Below are 16,244 nucleotides of genomic sequence, written 5' to 3'. Positions count from 1 at the left end.
ACCACTCCCGCCCTGCAGCACCTTGCGCACGCCCCACTCCCCCCGCAGCACCTCGCGCATCACCACTCCCGCCCTGCAGCACCTTGCGCACGCCCCACTCCCCCCCGCCAGGCAGCACCTCGCGCGTCACCACTCCCGCCCTGCAGCACCTTGCGCACGCCCCACTCCCCCCCGCCAGGCAGCACCTCGCGCGTCACCACTCCCGCCCTGCAGCACCTCGCACACGCCCCACTCCCCCCGCAGCACCTCGCGCGTCACCACTCCCGCCCTGCAGCACCTTGCGCACGCTCCCCTCCCCCCCCGCCAGGCAGCACCTCGCGCGTCACCACTCCCGCCCTGCAGCACCTCGCACACGCCCCACTCCCCCCGCAGCACCTCGCGCGTCACCACTCCCGCCCTGCAGCACCTTGCGCACGCCCCACTCCCCCCGCAGCACCTCGCGCGTCACCACTCCCGCCCTGCAGCACCTTGCACACGCCCCACTCCCCCCGCAGCACCTCGCGCGTCACCACTCCCGCCCTGCAGCACCTCGCACACGCCCCACTCCCCCCGCAGCACCTCGCGCATCACCACTCCCGCCCTGCAGCACCTTGCGCACGCCCCACTCCCCCCGCAGCACCTCGCGCATCACCACTCCCGCCCTGCAGCACCTTGCGCACGCCCCACTCCCCCCCGCCAGGCAGCACCTCGCGCGTCACCACTCCCGCCCTGCAGCACCTTGCGCACGCCCCACTCCCCCCCGCCAGGCAGCACCTCGCGCGTCACCACTCCCGCCCTGCAGCACCTCGCACACGCCCCACTCCCCCCGCAGCACCTCGCGCGTCACCACTCCCGCCCTGCAGCACCTTGCGCACGCTCCCCTCCCCCCCCGCCAGGCAGCACCTCGCGCGTCACCACTCCCGCCCTGCAGCACCTCGCACACGCCCCACTCCCCCCGCAGCACCTCGCGCGTCACCACTCCCGCCCTGCAGCACCTTGCGCACGCTCCCCTCCCCCCCCGCCAGGCAGCACCTCGCGCGTCACCACTCCCGCCCTGCAGCACCTCGCACACGCCCCACTCCCCCCGCAGCACCTCGCGCGTCACCACTCCCGCCCTGCAGCACCTTGCGCACGCCCCACTCCCCCCGCAGCACCTCGCGCGTCACCACTCCTGCCCTGCAGCACCTTGCACACGCCCCACTCCCCCCGCCAGGCAGCACCTCGCGCGTCACCACTCCCGCCCTGCAGCACCTTGCGCACGCTCCCCTCCCCCCGCCAGGCAGCACCTCGCGCGTCACCACTCCCGCCCTGCAGCACCTTGCGCACGCTCCCCTCCCCCCCCGCCAGGCAGCACCTCGCGCGTCACCACTCCCGCCCTGCAGCACCTTGCACACGCCCCACTCCCCCCGCAGCACCTCGCGCGTCACCACTCCCACCCTGCAGCACCTTGCGCACGCCCCACTCCCCCCCGCCAGGCAGCACCTCGCGCGTCACCACTCCCGCCCTGCAGCACCTCGCGCACGCTCCCCTCCCCCCGCAGCACCTCGCGCACGCTCCTCTCCCCCTCCCCCTCCCACAAACACACCCGGAGGCGTGTGACCGGGCGTCTCTCTCTCAGTTTGAGCAGGTGCTGGGGGCTGAACACGCCCACCTGGCCAGGCTCAGCCAGCGGCTGGAGGAGCTCAGGCAGGTCCGGCTGGACGCCCAGGCCATCTGCTCGCAGCGCTCCGCTCAGCAGGTAGGGACGCCGGCCCAGCGCCCAGCCCCGTGCTCCCGTTCACACGGACGCCCAGGGCAGCAGCCAAGGGCACCAGGCCTTCCACCTGCCCCAGCCAGCGCCGGGACTTCAGGCCGCTGGATTCCCCCCACGCCGCTGGATGCCCCTGGACACTCGGACTGAGCCAGGCACGTGGCCACATGTACACTCACGGACTGAGACACTTACACGCGCCGACCGCCACGCACGGCACGCACCGATTCGCACGGACTGAGCCGCTTACACGCGCCGACCACCACGCACGGCACGCACCGATTCGCACGGACTGAGCCACGTACACACGCTGACCGCCACGCACGGCACGCACCGATTCGCACGGACTGAGCCACGTACATGCACCGACCGCCACGCACGGCACGCACCGATTCGCACGGACTGAGCCACGTACACGCACCGACCGCCACGCACGGCACGCACCGATTCGCACGGACTGAGCCACTTACACGCGCTGACCGCCACGCACGGCACGCACCGATTCGCACGGACTGAGCCACGTACACGCGCAGACCGCCACGCACAGCACGCACCGATTCACATGGACTGAGACACTTACATGCACTGACCGCCACACACGGCACGCACCGATTCGCACGGACTGAGCCGCTTACACGCGCCGACCACCACGCACGGCACGCACCGATTCGCACGGACTGAGCCACGTACACACGCTGACCGCCACGCACGGCACGCACCGATTCGCACGGACTGAGCCACGTACATGCACCGACCGCCACGCACGGCACGCACCGATTCGCACGGACTGAGCCACGTACACGCACCGACCGCCACGCACGGCACGCACTGATTCGCACGGACTGAGCCACTTACATGCGCTGACCGCCACGCACGGCACGCACCGATTCGCACGGACTGAGCCACGTACACGCGCAGACCGCCACGCACAGCACGCACCGATTCACATGGACTGAGACACTTACATGCACTGACCGCCACACACGGCACGCACCGATTCGCACGGACTGAGCCACGTACACGCACCGACCGCCACGCACGGCACGCACCGATTCGCACGGACTGAGACACTTACACGCGCTGACCGCCACACACGGCACGCACCGATTCGCACGGACTGAGCCACGTACACGTGCAGACCGCCACGCACGGCACGCACCGATTCACGCAGACTGAGCCACGTACATGCGCCGACCGCCATGCACGGCACGCACCGATTCGCACGGACTGAGCCACGCTAGCGTGTACACAGACGCACAGAGACGCCGACTGAGTGCAGGCGTCTGTCTCATGAGCAGTTCGGGATGTTCAGGCCTGCGAGGCGCGCAGCCCGAGCAGCTCCTGAGCACTGCCGGCCGGCCGGGGTAGGACCTGCTTTCCTCGCACGTGAGCGGCCACAGAGAGCTGGGTTTGGCCTGGCTGTCCGCCGAGGGAACCCCCTGGGGCCTGGAGGGGTGGGGAAGTGAGCGTGGTCCTAGCGGGTGAGTTGGCAGCCTATAGCGGGGGCCGCTGTGTTGTTACAGAGGCTGCGCGGGGGGCTGGGGCGGGGCAGAGGCAGCTGGACCCTCACCTGCCTGTGTCCCCCGTGGGCAAGGGCAACAGCAGGCTTCGTGCTCAGGCCTCTCTCTCTCTCAGCTCCTCTCGGCCGAGATTCTGCACCACCGTGGCCTGGCTGAGCGCCTGCTGGGGATCTCCGACCTGCTGCTCCGCGCCTGGCCCCTGCCCTCACGCCAGCCCCCACAGGTGAGAACCGGCACGGCTTCCGGCCAGGGCCCGTGGGTCTGCGCCCCCGGTCTGCCCTGCGCCGCCAGGCCTGGGCGATGGGCATCCCAGGGCGTCCCCTCGGGTACCTGACATGCTGCGGTCCCCGAAGCAGCCAGCGGGTGACGGGGAAAAGGCCCACAGCCCGCGGCTGGGCCGGGGCAGAGCCAGTGCCCTCGGGGAGAAGGCCCATGTCCCCGGCCCTGTGCGCCCCCCTGTGAGCTGTCTCTGCCCCAGCCGCCAGCGCAGTCCCTCCGGGAGCAGGCTGAGCGGCTCTTCCTGGAGAGCGCAGCGTGCTCAGTGCAGCTGGAGCGCGCCCAGGCCCTGCTCGCCCAGTTCGCCGAGGCCCACGACGAGCTCACGCCCTGGCTGGAGGAGACGCAGCGGGTGGCCGCGCGGCTCTCCCCTGACGCCATCAGCTGGGAAGCCTTCAAGGAGCAGCAGGACCTGCTGCAGGTGAGCCGGGCTGGAGGGCGAGCGAGGCTGCGGGGCAGGGGGCCCCGGGACCGGGAGGGGCCCTGTGGAAGGGGAGTAGGGTTGCCAGGTGTCTGGTTCTCAGCCGGATCGCCCAGTCGAAAAGGTAGCCCAGTCCTGACCGGGCCGTTAAAAGTCCAGTGGCGGGGCTGTGGGTCCAAGGCAGGCTCCCTGCCCGGCTCCGTGCAGCTCCCCAGAAGCGGTGATATGTCCCTCAGCTCCGAGGCGACGCCAGGGGGGCTCCGTGCACGGCCCCCGCCCCAAGCGCCAGCTCCGCGGCTTCCATTGGCCAGGAACCGCAGCCAGTGGGAACTGCAGGGGCGGTGCCGGTGGGCAGAGGCAGCCCGTAAAGTGCAGAGCTGCCTGGCCCCACCTCCGCTTCGGGGCGGACGCATGGCCACTTCTGGGGAGCTGCCCGAGGTGAGCACTGGCCAGAGCCTGCGCCCTGAACCCCCTCCCGCGCCCCAATCCCTGCCCCAGCCCAGAGTCCCCTCCCGCACCCTGACTTCCTCCCAGAGCCTGCGCCCTGAACCCCCTCCTGCGCCCCAACCCCTGCCCCAGCCCAGAGTCTCCTCCCGCACCCTGACTTCCTCCCGGAGCCTGCTCCCTGAACCCCCTCCCGCGCCCCAACCCCTGCCCCAGCCCAGAGTCTCCTCCCGCACCCTGACTTCCTCCCGGAGCCTGCTCCCTGAACCCCCTCCCGCGCCCCAACCCCTGCCCCAGCCCAGAGTCTCCTCCCGCACCCTGACTTCCTCCCGGAGCCTGCTCCCTGAACCCCCTCCTGCGCCCCAACCCCTGCCCCAGCCCAGAGTCTCCTCCCGCACCCTGACTTCCTCCCGGAGCCTGCTCCCTGAACCCCCTCCCGCGCCCCAACCCCTGCCCCAGCCCAGAGTCTCCTCCCGCACCCTGACTTCCTCCCGGAGCCTGCTCCCTGAACCCCCTCCCGCGCCCCAACCCCTGCCCCAGCCCAGAGTCCCCTCCCGCACCCTGAACCCCTCATTTCTGGCCCCACCCTGGAACCCTCCCCCCTAGCCCAGAGCCCGTACCTCCACCTCCACCCCAACCCTCAGCCTGGAGCCCCCTCCCATATTCTGAACCCCTCGGCTCCACCACCCAGCCTGGAGCCCTTCCTGCACCCCAAACCCCACCCCTCAGCTGGAGCCCTCACCCCCTCCCGCGCCCCAGCCCCCTGCCCCAGCCCGGTGAAAATGAGCGAGTGAGCGAGGGTGGGGGAAAGTGAGCGACAGAGGGAGTGGGGATGGAATGAGCAGGGGGCGGAGTCTCAGGGAAGGGGGCGGGGCAAGGGAGTTCGGTTTTTTGTGATCAGAAAGTTGGCAACCCTAAATGGATGAGGGCAGGGCCCCGATCCTCCAGGTGCCAAGCACCCAGCGGCTCCAGCAGCGTGCAGGGTCTGTCACCGGGAGCTCGGGGCATGGGCCCTCCTCCACGCCGCACTGCCCTGCGCTGAGGGCCCAGGCGGTGCCATCCACTGGGCAGCCTGGACCCAGCTCTCTGGGCTGCCAGTGACCGGGGAGCTTGGCAGCCCACAGGGGAATCAGGCCAGGCTGGGGCCAGGGGAGGCGGTGGGCAGAGGTGGACCGGAGCATCGACGGGACATGGGGGAGCGAGGTGGGCAAAGGGGGGCCAAACAAATAACGTCTGGGGAGGCACAGGGGGCAGCTGGAGAGAGCAGAGCTCCCCGCGCTCCCACACGTGCTCTGTGGGTTTCCCTGCCACCCTCACGCTGGGTATTCCCTCCCCCCGTGCCCACGCCCCGGATGTTTACCCCCCTCGCCCCAGGTGTTCAGCCTCCTCTGCCCTCACGCTGGGTGTTTACCCCTCTCCCTGCCTCGCGCCCGTCCCCGCAGAGTCTCCGGGAGGCCCTTGCTGAGCACCGGCCCCTGATGGGGAAGCTGCAGCGTGTCTGCGCCCAGCTGGCGGAGCTGAGCCCGGAGCAGGGAGCCCCGTTCCAGCAGCGGTGCCAGGCAGCAGAGGAGCGGTACGGCAGCATCCGGGAGTGCGTGCGCCAGGCAGCCACGGTGCTGGAAGACGCCATCCCGCGCTACAGCCAGGTACACAGGGAAGCTCCGTGACAGAGCCCCCGGCCCATCGTGCCCCGGATTCCCGCCTCCAACCAGCCCCGTGGGCCCGGTGGGCCCAGCATGTGGCCCCCATGTGCCCGGGGCTGGCCAGTGGGCACCTCGCCCAGCGTCTCCAGGGGCTCAGCCAGCCCGGTGTCCCCACCCCACACACTGTGGGTGGCGAGAAATGGGCTGGCCAGAGCCTTTGCTCGGTGCCCAGGAAGGGCCCTGGCCTGCCAGGGGCAGGAGACCTAGGAGTGCCTGAAGGACCGATGGGTCCCTGGGTGCTGCCCAGCCCGGGTGGGACCCTGCTCGGGGGAGCTGGTCTGGCCTGTGCTCCAGCCGCACCCCAGGTCTCAGCCTGCCCCACGCCCATCCCCATCCCCATCCCCACCAGGCAGCCGGAGCTTTGGGGGCCCTTCCCTTGGGCCCCCAAGAAACCCCCGGTGGGCCCCGCGTTGTCTCCCACAGCTCACGGAGCGCATGGACGTTCTGCTGGAGAGCCTGGAGCGGCTCCAGGGCCGTGTGCAGAACCCCCCTGCCGTCCGGGGCGACGCAGCCCACCTGCGGGAGCAGATCTGCGAGAACAGCCTGGCACTGGGCGAGCTGGAGAAGCTGGGGGTGGCACTGGAGACCGTGCGCAGCCAGGGGGCCGAGCTGCTGGCCAGCATGCAGACAGCTCCCGCCGACGCTGCGGCGAAAGGTACTGGTGCCTGCAGCCCCGCGAGGCTCTGCCCGGGGCCGCCCCATGGGCACAGCTCCCGACCCCGCAGCTCCCGACCCCGAGAGACCCCGGGGCCGAGCCTGCTGCCTGTGCGGTGAAGACAGAGGGGGCCAGGCTCCCTGGGCAGAGCGGAGCGCTGCTCCCACCCCACACACCAGCCCCTTTGCACAGTGAAAGCTGCATGAGCCCGGAACTGGGGAGCCAGGGAGCAAGGCCCTGGAGTGGGGTGGGGGCTGGGGCTGGCGGGTGGCAGGTGACACTACTGGGCCTGGGGATGGAGGAATTACTGGGGGGCACCCCTGGGATGGGGGTCTGTGGTTCTGCAGGGTCCTTGGGGATGGCAGGTCAGTGCTCCAGGGGCTGGGAGGTGGCAGGTGGCACTGTTGGTGGCCCTGGGGCTGGGGTGGCATTGGGGGGCAGTGGGGGGCAGCATCGCTGCGGGACCCTGGGGACGGGAGGTCAGTGCCCTGGGGGGGGCTGGGGAGGCACTGGGGGGCAGCATCGCTGTGGGACCCTGGGGATGGGAGGTCAGTGCCCCTGGGGGGGCTGGGGAAGCACTGGGGGGCAGCATCGCTGTGGGACCCCTGGGACGGGAGGTCAGTGCCCCTGGGGGGGCTGGGGTGGCACTGGGGGGCAGCATCGCTGCGGGACCCCTGGGGACGGGAGGTCAGTGCCCCTGGGGGGGCTGGGGAGGCACTGGGGGGCAGCATCGCTCCGGGACCCTGGGGACGGGAGGTCAGTGCCCTGGGGGGGCTGGGGTGGCACTGGGGGGCAGCATCGCTGCGGGACCCCTGGGGACGGGAGGTCAGTGCCCCTGGGGGGGCTGGGGGTTGGACAGGGCTTTCTCCAGCCCCTCATGCCTGTCTCCTGCCCCGCAGTGATCCGGGAGCGCACGGAGCAGCTGCTGAGCCAGTGGCGGTGGCTTCGCGGGCAGGGCGAGGAGCGGGGGCGCTGGCTCCGGGGCCTCTTGGCGCTGGCCGAGCGGTTCTGGCAGGGGCTCGCCGAGCTGGCCGTCACCCTCACAGACACCCAGCAGCTGGTGCTGGACTTGGAGGAGCCCTGCTCCGACCCCGAAGCCGTCCGGGCGCAGCTCCACACCATGCAGGTACCAGCGAGCGGCCCAGGGCCAGGGGCTTGAGAGGGTGGGGGGTGCAGTGCCCCGTGGCGCCCGGGGCTGGCAGGGCGCCCTCAGCACCCAGGGGCAGCAGGCAGGAGCTGAGCGCGCCAGGCTCAGTCCCTGGGGCAGGGCCCCGGCGTGGGCCCGGAGAGCGGTGCCTGGCGCCCCGGGCATGTGCCTGAGGCCGGGCACCCAGCCCCTGCCCCTGCCCCTGCCCCGCAGGCGCTGCGGGAGGAGATCGACGCGCTGCAGAACGACCTGGACACGCTTGGCACCCTGGGCGTGGAGCTGATGTCGTCCTGCGGCCACCCGGAGAAGCCAGACGTCACCAAGAGCCTGGACGATGTGAGGGGGTGTGACGTGTGTGGGGCCGTTGTGGGGTCAAATGGGCAGGGCTCCCCAGGGGCCTGTGGGGGGAATGGATGGGGCTCTGTGGGGTAGACTTCCTGGGCCTCTCTGTGGCCTGGATCCCCATGGAACAGAGTGGGCAGGGCTCTATGGGGCGGTTGGGGGGGGTCCCCCTGGGGCAGTCGGGGGGGTCCCCGTATGGTGATTGGTGGGGTCTCTGTGGGGCGGTCGGGGGGGTCCTCCTGGGGCGGTCGGGGGGGGTCCCCGAATGGTGATCGGTGGGGTCTCTGTGGGGCGGTTGGGGGGGTCCCCGTATGGTGATCGGTTTGGTCTCTGTGGGGCGGTTGGGGGGGTCCTCCTGAGGCGGTCAGGGGGGTCCCCGTATGGTGATCGGTGGGGTCTCTGTGGGGCGGTCAGGGGGGTCCCCGTATGGTGATCGGTGGGGGATCTGTGGGGCGGTCGGGGGGGGTCCCCGTATGGTGATCGGTGGGGGCTCTGTGGGGCGGTCAGGGGGGTCCCCGTATGGTGATCGGTGGGGGCTCCGTGGGGCAGTCGGGGGCCTCCGGGAGGCGGTCGGGGGGCTCCCATGGGGCAGGGCCAGGCTGATCTCGGTGCCGCTCCCCCGCTGCAGCTCTACGCGTCCTGGAACGGCCTGAGCAGGGCGTGGACGGCGCGGCAGGAGCAGCTCCAGGCCTCGCTGCGCTACCAGGAGGCCATGCAGGTGTGTGCAGACCCTGCCCTCGGCCCCCCACGGGCGCCTCCTGCCCCCAGACACGCACAGCCCCGGCCCCACCCTGCCCCCAGACACGCACAGCCCCGGCCCCACCCTGCCCCCCAACGCAGAGCCCCACCCTGCCCCCCAGACACGCACAGCCCCGGCCCCACCCTGCCCCCCAACGCAGAGCCCCACCCTGCCCCCCAGACACGCACAGCCCCGGCCCCACCCTGCCCCCCAACGCACAGCCCCGGCCCCACCCTGCCCCCCAGACACGCACAGCCCCACCCCGCCCCCCAAGGCACAGCCCCCCCCACCCTGACCCCCAGACACGCACAGCCCCACCCTGCCCCCCAGACACGCACAGCCCCGGCCCCACCCTGCCCCCAGACACGCACAGCCCCACCCTGCCCCCCAGACACGCACAGCCCCACCCTGCCCCCCAGACACGCACAGCCCCAGCCCCACCCTGCCCCCCAGACACGCACAGCCCCGGCCCCACCCTGCCCCCAGACACGCACCGGCCCCACCCTGCCCCCCAACGCACAGCCCCACCCTGCCCCCCAGACATGCACAGCCCCGCCCCCACCCTGCCCCCCAACGCACAGCCCCACCCTGGCCCCCAGACACGCACAGCACTGGCCCCCACCCTGCCCCCAGACACGCACAGCCCCACCCCGCCCCCCAACGCACAGCCCCCCCCACCCTGGCCCCCAGACACGCACACCCCCAGGCCCACCCCGCCCCCCCGACACACACAGCTCTGGCCCCACCCCCACCCTGCCCCCAGAGACGCACAGCCCCGGGGAGCCGGGAGCCTGGCTGGCTGGGGCAGGGGGAGCTGGCTGGGGTGGGGGCTGCGCCCCAGGGAGCCGGGAGCCTGGCTGGCTGGGCCGGGGGGAGCTGGCTGGGGTGGGGGCTGCGCCCCAGGGAGCCGGGAGCCTGGCTGGCTGGGGCAGGGGGAGCTGGCTGGGGTGGGGGCTGCGCCCCGGAGAGCCGGGAGTCTGGCTGGCTGGGGCAGGGGGAGCTGGCTGGAGTGGGGGCTGCGCCCCGGGGAGCGGGGAGCCTGGCTGGCTGGGCCGGGGGGAGCTGGCTGGGGTGGGGGCTGCGCCCCGGGGAGCCGGGAGCCTGGCTGGCTGGGCCGGGGGGAGCTGGCTGGCGTGGGGGCTGCGCCCCGGGGAGCCGGGAGCCTGGCTGGCTGGGCCGGGGGGAGCTGGCTGGAGTGGGGGCTGCGCCCCGGGGAGCGGGGAGCCTGGCTGGCTGGGCCGGGGGGAGCTGGCTGGGGTGGGGGCTGCGCCCCGGGGAGCCGGGAGCCTGGCTGGCTGGGCCGGGGGGAGCTGGCTGGGGTGGGGGCTGCGCCCCGGGGAGCCGGGAGCCTGGCTGGCTGGGCCGGGGGGAGCTGGCTGGGGTGGGGGCTGCGCCCCGGGGAGCCGGGAGCCTGGCTGGCTGGGCCGGGGGGAGCTGGCTGGGGTGGGGGCTGCGCCCCGGGGAGCCGGGAGCCTGGGTGGCTGGGGCGGGGGGAGCTGGCTGGCGTGGGGGCTGCGCCCCGGGGAGCCGGGAGCCTGGCTGGCTGGGGCGGGGGGAGCTGGCTGGGGTGGGGGCTGCGCCCCGGAGAGCCGGGAGCCTGGCTGGCTGGGCCGGGGGGAGCTGGCTGGGGTGGGGGCTGCGCCCCGGGGAGCCGGGAGCCTGGCTGGCTGGGCCGGGGGGAGCTGGCTGGGGTGGGGGCTGCGCCCCGGGGAGCCGGGAGCCTGGCTGGCTGGGCCGGGGGGAGCTGGCTGGGGTGGGGGCTGCGCCCCGGGGAGCCGGGAGCCTGGGTGGCTGGGGCGGGGGGAGCTGGCTGGGGTGGGGGCTGCGCCCCGGAGAGCCGGGAGCCTGGCTGGCTGGGCCGGGGGGAGCTGGCTGGGGTGGGGGCTGCGCCCCGGGGAGCCGGGAGCCTGGCTGGCTGGGCCGGGGGGAGCTGGCTGGGGTGGGGGCTGCGCCCCGGGGAGCCGGGAGCCTGGCTGGCTGGGCCGGGGGGAGCTGGCTGGGGTGGGGGCTGCGCCCCGGGGAGCCGGGAGCCTGGGTGGCTGGGGCGGGGGGAGCTGGCTGGGGTGGGGGCTGCGCCCCGGGGAGCCGGGAGCCTGGCTGGCTGGGCCGGGGGGAGCTGGCTGGGGTGGGGGCTGCGCCCCGGGGAGCCGGGAGCCTGGCTGGCTGCGCCCCGGGGAGCTGGGAGCCTGGCTGGCTGGGGCCAGGTTATCACCCCACCTGGACAGGCCCCCCCAGAGCTGTGGAGCGAGCAGAGCCGGCTGTCTCGGGAGCTGCCCCGTTGGCCATGCAGACGCTGCCGGTCCCTGCTCCGTGCCCATGGCAAGGCCGGAGCCGCGGCTCTGACCCGGCTCGCCCCAGCTGTTCCCTGTTGGAGGAATTGCAGCAGGCGCTCTTCATGTGCTCGGGCAGCTCAGGGACCGACCGTGCGTGCGTGGCTGTGCCCCCCCTCATTCCCCTCCCTCACCCCCTTTCCCTGCCTCCCTCCCAGAGGCTCTGTGAGTGGCTGGCCGCGGCGGAGCTGCGCATGGCGGAGGAGTTCCTGGCTGGGGGGGACCTGGAGGTGCTGAGGCAGCAGCTGGCGGAGCTGAAGGTGGGAAATGCTCCGGGTCTTTGCCCTTCGCAAACCGCTGGGGTGGGCCTGGATCTGCTGGCATGGCTGGCGGCCACCTGCCCTGCCCCTCACCGGTCACAGGGGATCCAGCACTGGGCACCTGGGCGGGGCGGAGCCCTTGCCCAGTGAGGCCCTCCTGCTCCCCGGCACCCTAGAGACCTGGGCGGGGCTGCTCAGCCAGGTGGGGCAGGGTGTGGGGAACTGCGCCGGGTGGTGTGCAGTGGGATTGCTTTCCCAGGGGGCGGGGCCCAGGGTCCAGGCTGCACCTGGTGCCCTGGACAGGTGGAAAGGGAGGCCCTGGGTCCCATGTAGGCCTGGGGAGGTTGGTACCAGGCTGGTGCAGGGCTGGTACCCCTGCCCCTGTGTGGGGCAGCTGCCTGGACCTGGCCAGGCCCACACACCCTTGGGGAGGTGGGGAGGGGGAACGCCTGCACTGGGGGAGCAGCAGGGTCCCACTGCAGAGCAGAGCTGGGTGGGTGCCAAGCCAGGGGGCCATGGGGCTGCTGTGCTGAGAGGTGCTCGGAGGTGCCCTCAAGCCTGCTGCTCCCATCCCACCAGGAGTTCAAGAGGGAGCTGTACCAGTGCAAGGTGGATGTGGAGAGCCTGCGGCACCATGGGGGGGCTGAGGACAGAGGCCCCCCAGCTTTGCTTAGTGACTTCCGGCAGCGCTGGGATCGCCTGGAGGAGGAGATTGTCAGCCGCCAGGTAGGGCTTTCCAGGCTCCCCGAGTCATAAACGTCACTCACCAGCTGCTGGGCCCATGGTGGGGCCGGGGTCCGTGGGTGCTGGTCACCCAGCTGCCAGGCCCAGGGAGGTGGGACCGGGGTCCGTGGGTGCTGGTCACCCAGCTGCCAGGCCCAGGGAGGTGGGACCGGGGTCCGTGGGTGCTGGTCACCCAGCTGCCAGGCCCAGGGAGGTGGGACCGGGGTCCGTGGGTGCTGGTCACCCAGCTGCCAGGCCCAGGGAGGTGGGACCGGGGTCCGTGGGTGCTGGTCACCCAGCTGCCAGGCCCAGGGAGGTGGGACCGGGGTCCGTGGGTGCTGGTCACCCAGCTGCCAGGCCCAGGGAGGTGGGACCGGGGTCCGTGGGTGCTGGTCACCCAGCTGCCAGGCCCAGAGAGGTGGGGCCGGGGTCCGTGGGTGCTGGTCACCCAGCTGCCAGGCCCAGGGAGGTGGGACCGGGGTCCGTGGGTGCTGGTCACCCAGCTGCCAGGCCCAGGGAGGTGGGACCGGGGTCCGTGGGTGCTGGTCACCCAGCTGCCAGGCCCAGGGAGGTGGGACCGGGGTCCGTGGGTGCTGGTCACCCAGCTGCCAGGCCCAGGGAGGTGGGACCGGGGTCCGTGGGTGCTGGTCACCCAGCTGCCAGGCCCAGGGAGGTGGGACCGGGGTCCGTGGGTGCTGGTCACCCAGCTGCCAGGCCCAGGGAGGTGGGACCGGGGTCCGTGGGTGCTAGTCATGTGATTTCAGAGCTCGGAGCACTCCAGGCACAAACAGGTTCTACTCGTTCAGTCATGGAGCTGGCGCCCCTAGATGCTACTGCCCTAGCTGACTTGGGGGGCTGGGGGCCACAGCTCCAGGGAGGCTGGGTCTGATGGATCCATTTTTCCCTCCCGTTCCCAGCACCAGCTGGAAGCGGCGCTCCTGGGCTTGGGGCAGTTCCAGAACCAGCTGGAGGAGCTGGTGCAGTGGATTTCCCACACGGCAGAGCAGCTCCAGGGCCGGACCCCGGTGAGCCTGGATCTGCAGAGCTGTGAGATCGAGCTGGCCAAGCACAAGGTAAGGAGCAGCAGAGAACGGCTCTGTCTTCTGAGTTCACAGCTAATTGCTAATGGTTCTGAGATCCCTTCAGCTAGTTCCTTAAGAACCCCAGGGTGAATTTCAGCAGGCCTTGATGACTTGAATACACCCAATGGCTCCATACGGCCCCTGGGAGGAACTCCCTTTCGTGCGACAGCCCTTTTCGAGGGTGCACTCTCTCTCGGGGTTAGGCCCTTTGGCCCTGGGACCACACCTCTGAGCTTTCTGCACGTCTGTCTCTCTCCATGAGCGCCCTCAGGGAGTCCCCTCACTCTGGATCCCCAGGACCTCCACCCCCAGAGGGAGCAATGCCCCCCCATCTCGAGCCTGCAGTGACTCTCAGCTAGGGTAAAACAGGAGATTTATTGAACGTCTGAACCCAGCACAGGAAGTTCTCAGGGCTCTCAAGCATAGAAAGCCCCAGCACTGTCCATCTGGTTCTGTCCCAGTTCAGCTGGGTTCAGACCCCTCTTTGTCTCCTGTCCAGCCATGACCGTGACCGGTCACCCGATATCACCTTCCCCGATTGCCCCTCCTCCATCCTTTGTCTTCATTCCTGGGCAAACAGATCTCCTGGGCCCTCTCCCTCCGTCCTTTGTCCTCCCACGGGCCAGAACCGGCTGGTTCCCAAGCTAGGCTGGGCCTCCAGGTCACTGGCTGCTAAGTTCCACGAGTCCCGAGTCCAGGTGTCATGGTGTGAGGGGGAGTCCGGGCCCTGCACCCCCACTTCCTGCGATTCCCCATGACTCTCAGCCAGCCAGTAGAGCAGAAGGTTTATTAGAGACGACAGGAGCACAGTCCAGAGCAGAGCTTGCAGGCATAAACAGGACCCTTAGTCAGGCCCTTCTGGGGGGCAGGGAGATTAGACCCCAGCCTTGGGGCTCCCTCCTCTTCCCCAGCCAACTCCCCCAAAACTGGAAACCCCTCCAGCCGTCTCCCCCAGCCTCCCCGCAGCTCCTCCTCCAGCCTTTGTCCAGTTCCCGAGGAGAAGGTGTCACCTGGCCCCAACCCCCCTCCTGGCTCAGGTGACAGGCTCAGGTACCATCCCTCAAGGGAAGTCTCCCATCCCCAGTGAAAGTCCCTGCCACGTCCCCAGGTCAATCCTCCCCCTCCCTGTTCTGTCACACACACCAGGCCCTTGTCCAGGGTCCCAGCTGCTGGGTGAGGTCACACCTGGCCCTCTGCAGCCACAAACCCCTTTCCCACCTCCTCATTACACACGCAGCACACAGAGGAAACTGAGGCACATACTGTACTCATGCAAAACACTACGAAAATCCCCCCTTCGTCACGTGTCACGGAGTCCCTGGGCGATGCTCTGGAACTGCTCCCCACGAAGCCAGGCAGGACCCTGGGGAAGTCTCCTCTCTGTGAGCAGCCTGTCTGCAGGACACACAGCTCACCCGGCTTCCCCCTTCCTGAGTCTGACCTCGGAGCATTCAGCCTCCTCTGCCCCTCCGTGCGCTTCCCACAGCGAGTCCGCCCAGGCGGGGTCCTGGGGAAGCCAGAGGGTCCTGCACCCCAACTCCTCAGTCAGACGTGACTCTCAGCCAGCCAGGAAAACAGAGGGTTTATTAGACGACAGGAACATGGTCTAAAACAGAGCTTGCAGGTGCAGAGAACAGGACCCCTCAGCTGGGTCCATTTTGGGGGGCAGTGAGCCAGACAACCCCGTCTGCCCTTCACTCCATGTCCCAGCCAGCCCCAAACTGAAACTCCCTCCAGCCCCTCCTCCTCTGGGCTTTGTTCCTTTCCCGGGCCAGGTGGTCACCTGATTCCTTTGTTCTCCAACCCTTTAGCTCTCACCTTGCGGAGGGAAGGGCCCAGGCCATCAGTGGCCAGGAAACAGGGTGTCGGCCATTCTCTGTGTCCAGACCCCTGCCCACACCTGCCCTCTAGGGCTCTGCAATGATCATACCCCCTTACCCCACCACCTAGATACTTAAGAACTGCCTAGGGGAAACTGAGGCCCCCCCACACTATTCAGAGGAACCATTAAGAAGAGTCCTGCTTCGTCACAATGGGGAGAGATCAGATTTCGGTCCAGATTAGGGCCCTACTGATCAGCATTGACAGGCCCAGAGACAGGGCAGCGCCCGCAGCGCTGGGGCCCACTGCAGCGGGGCAGACGTTTGTAGCTGCTCCGGGGGCGGGTTTCAGTGGCACAGCTAGCATGGACTCGGGGGTGGGGGGGTCAGAGGCAGAGAAGGAGCCTGGCCGCCCCTCCCCGGGGCAGAGGCACAGCTGGGGGGAGGGGGACGGCCCACGCCCGGACTGCGCCTCCCCGCAGGTGCTGAGAAACGACGTCCTGTCCCACGCCCGGACTGTCCAGTCTGTGAACGAGGCTGGCCAGGGGCTGCTGCTCTCCAGCCTTGGGGACAGCACGGACGCGCTGCAGAGCAGCCTCCAGCAGCTCAACCAGCGCTGGGACTTCGTGCGGAGTGAGACCGAGAGCCGGCAGCTGGAGCTGGAGAACAACCTCAGCCAGGTACGTGGAGCCCCCGCCCCCTGCAACGGCGCTGGCCGGGACACGGGGCGCTCACCAGGCCCACGGCTCCGCCACAGCCGCGACGTGCCAGGGGAGCTCCACGCGGCCGTGCCCGCGGGTCCCGCCAACAGCGCCCCCCGTGCCCTGGGCAGCTCCTGGGGCCAGCCTCTCTCCTGCCTGTGCCCTGGGCAGCTCCCGTGGCCAGGCCCCCCACACTGTGTATTCATTTCACTGGGAATGTTTCTCGGGGGGGAGCCGGCTGGCCTGTGCCAGGACCTCGCGGCGCGCTGGGGCGCGGGGCTGCGGGGGGAGCCGGCTGGCCTGTGCTCTGCTGGTGGCTGCGGGTCTGGGTCCCACGCAGTTCCATGCCCTG

The 16,244-nt window shown here is 70.8% G+C and overlaps 1 protein-coding gene across 3 annotated transcripts in view; it reads left to right on the top strand.

Moving 5' to 3' along the window:
* Window positions 1-16,244, top strand: part of LOC140906229 (microtubule-actin cross-linking factor 1, isoforms 6/7-like) — a 150,793-nt gene that overhangs the window by 82,932 nt on the left and 51,617 nt on the right. For all 3 annotated transcript variants that reach the window (XM_073329791.1, XM_073329790.1, XM_073329789.1), the window contains 12 exons: window positions 1,598-1,717; window positions 3,365-3,472; window positions 3,728-3,946; window positions 5,833-6,036; window positions 6,517-6,748; window positions 7,648-7,874; window positions 8,109-8,231; window positions 8,866-8,955; window positions 11,465-11,566; window positions 12,146-12,292; window positions 13,207-13,362; window positions 15,674-15,871. In XM_073329791.1, the coding sequence (XP_073185892.1) occupies window positions 1,598-1,717; window positions 3,365-3,472; window positions 3,728-3,946; window positions 5,833-6,036; window positions 6,517-6,748; window positions 7,648-7,874; window positions 8,109-8,231; window positions 8,866-8,955; window positions 11,465-11,566; window positions 12,146-12,292; window positions 13,207-13,362; window positions 15,674-15,871 (1,926 nt within the window). The remainder of the gene's footprint in view (window positions 1-1,597; window positions 1,718-3,364; window positions 3,473-3,727; window positions 3,947-5,832; window positions 6,037-6,516; window positions 6,749-7,647; window positions 7,875-8,108; window positions 8,232-8,865; window positions 8,956-11,464; window positions 11,567-12,145; window positions 12,293-13,206; window positions 13,363-15,673; window positions 15,872-16,244) is intronic.

This window comes from Lepidochelys kempii, chromosome 2 (assembly GCF_965140265.1).
Source record: "Lepidochelys kempii isolate rLepKem1 chromosome 2, rLepKem1.hap2, whole genome shotgun sequence".
In the NCBI taxonomy this organism is placed as follows: domain Eukaryota; kingdom Metazoa; phylum Chordata; order Testudines; family Cheloniidae; genus Lepidochelys; species Lepidochelys kempii.
This window is presented reverse-complemented; position numbering and strand designations above follow the sequence as displayed.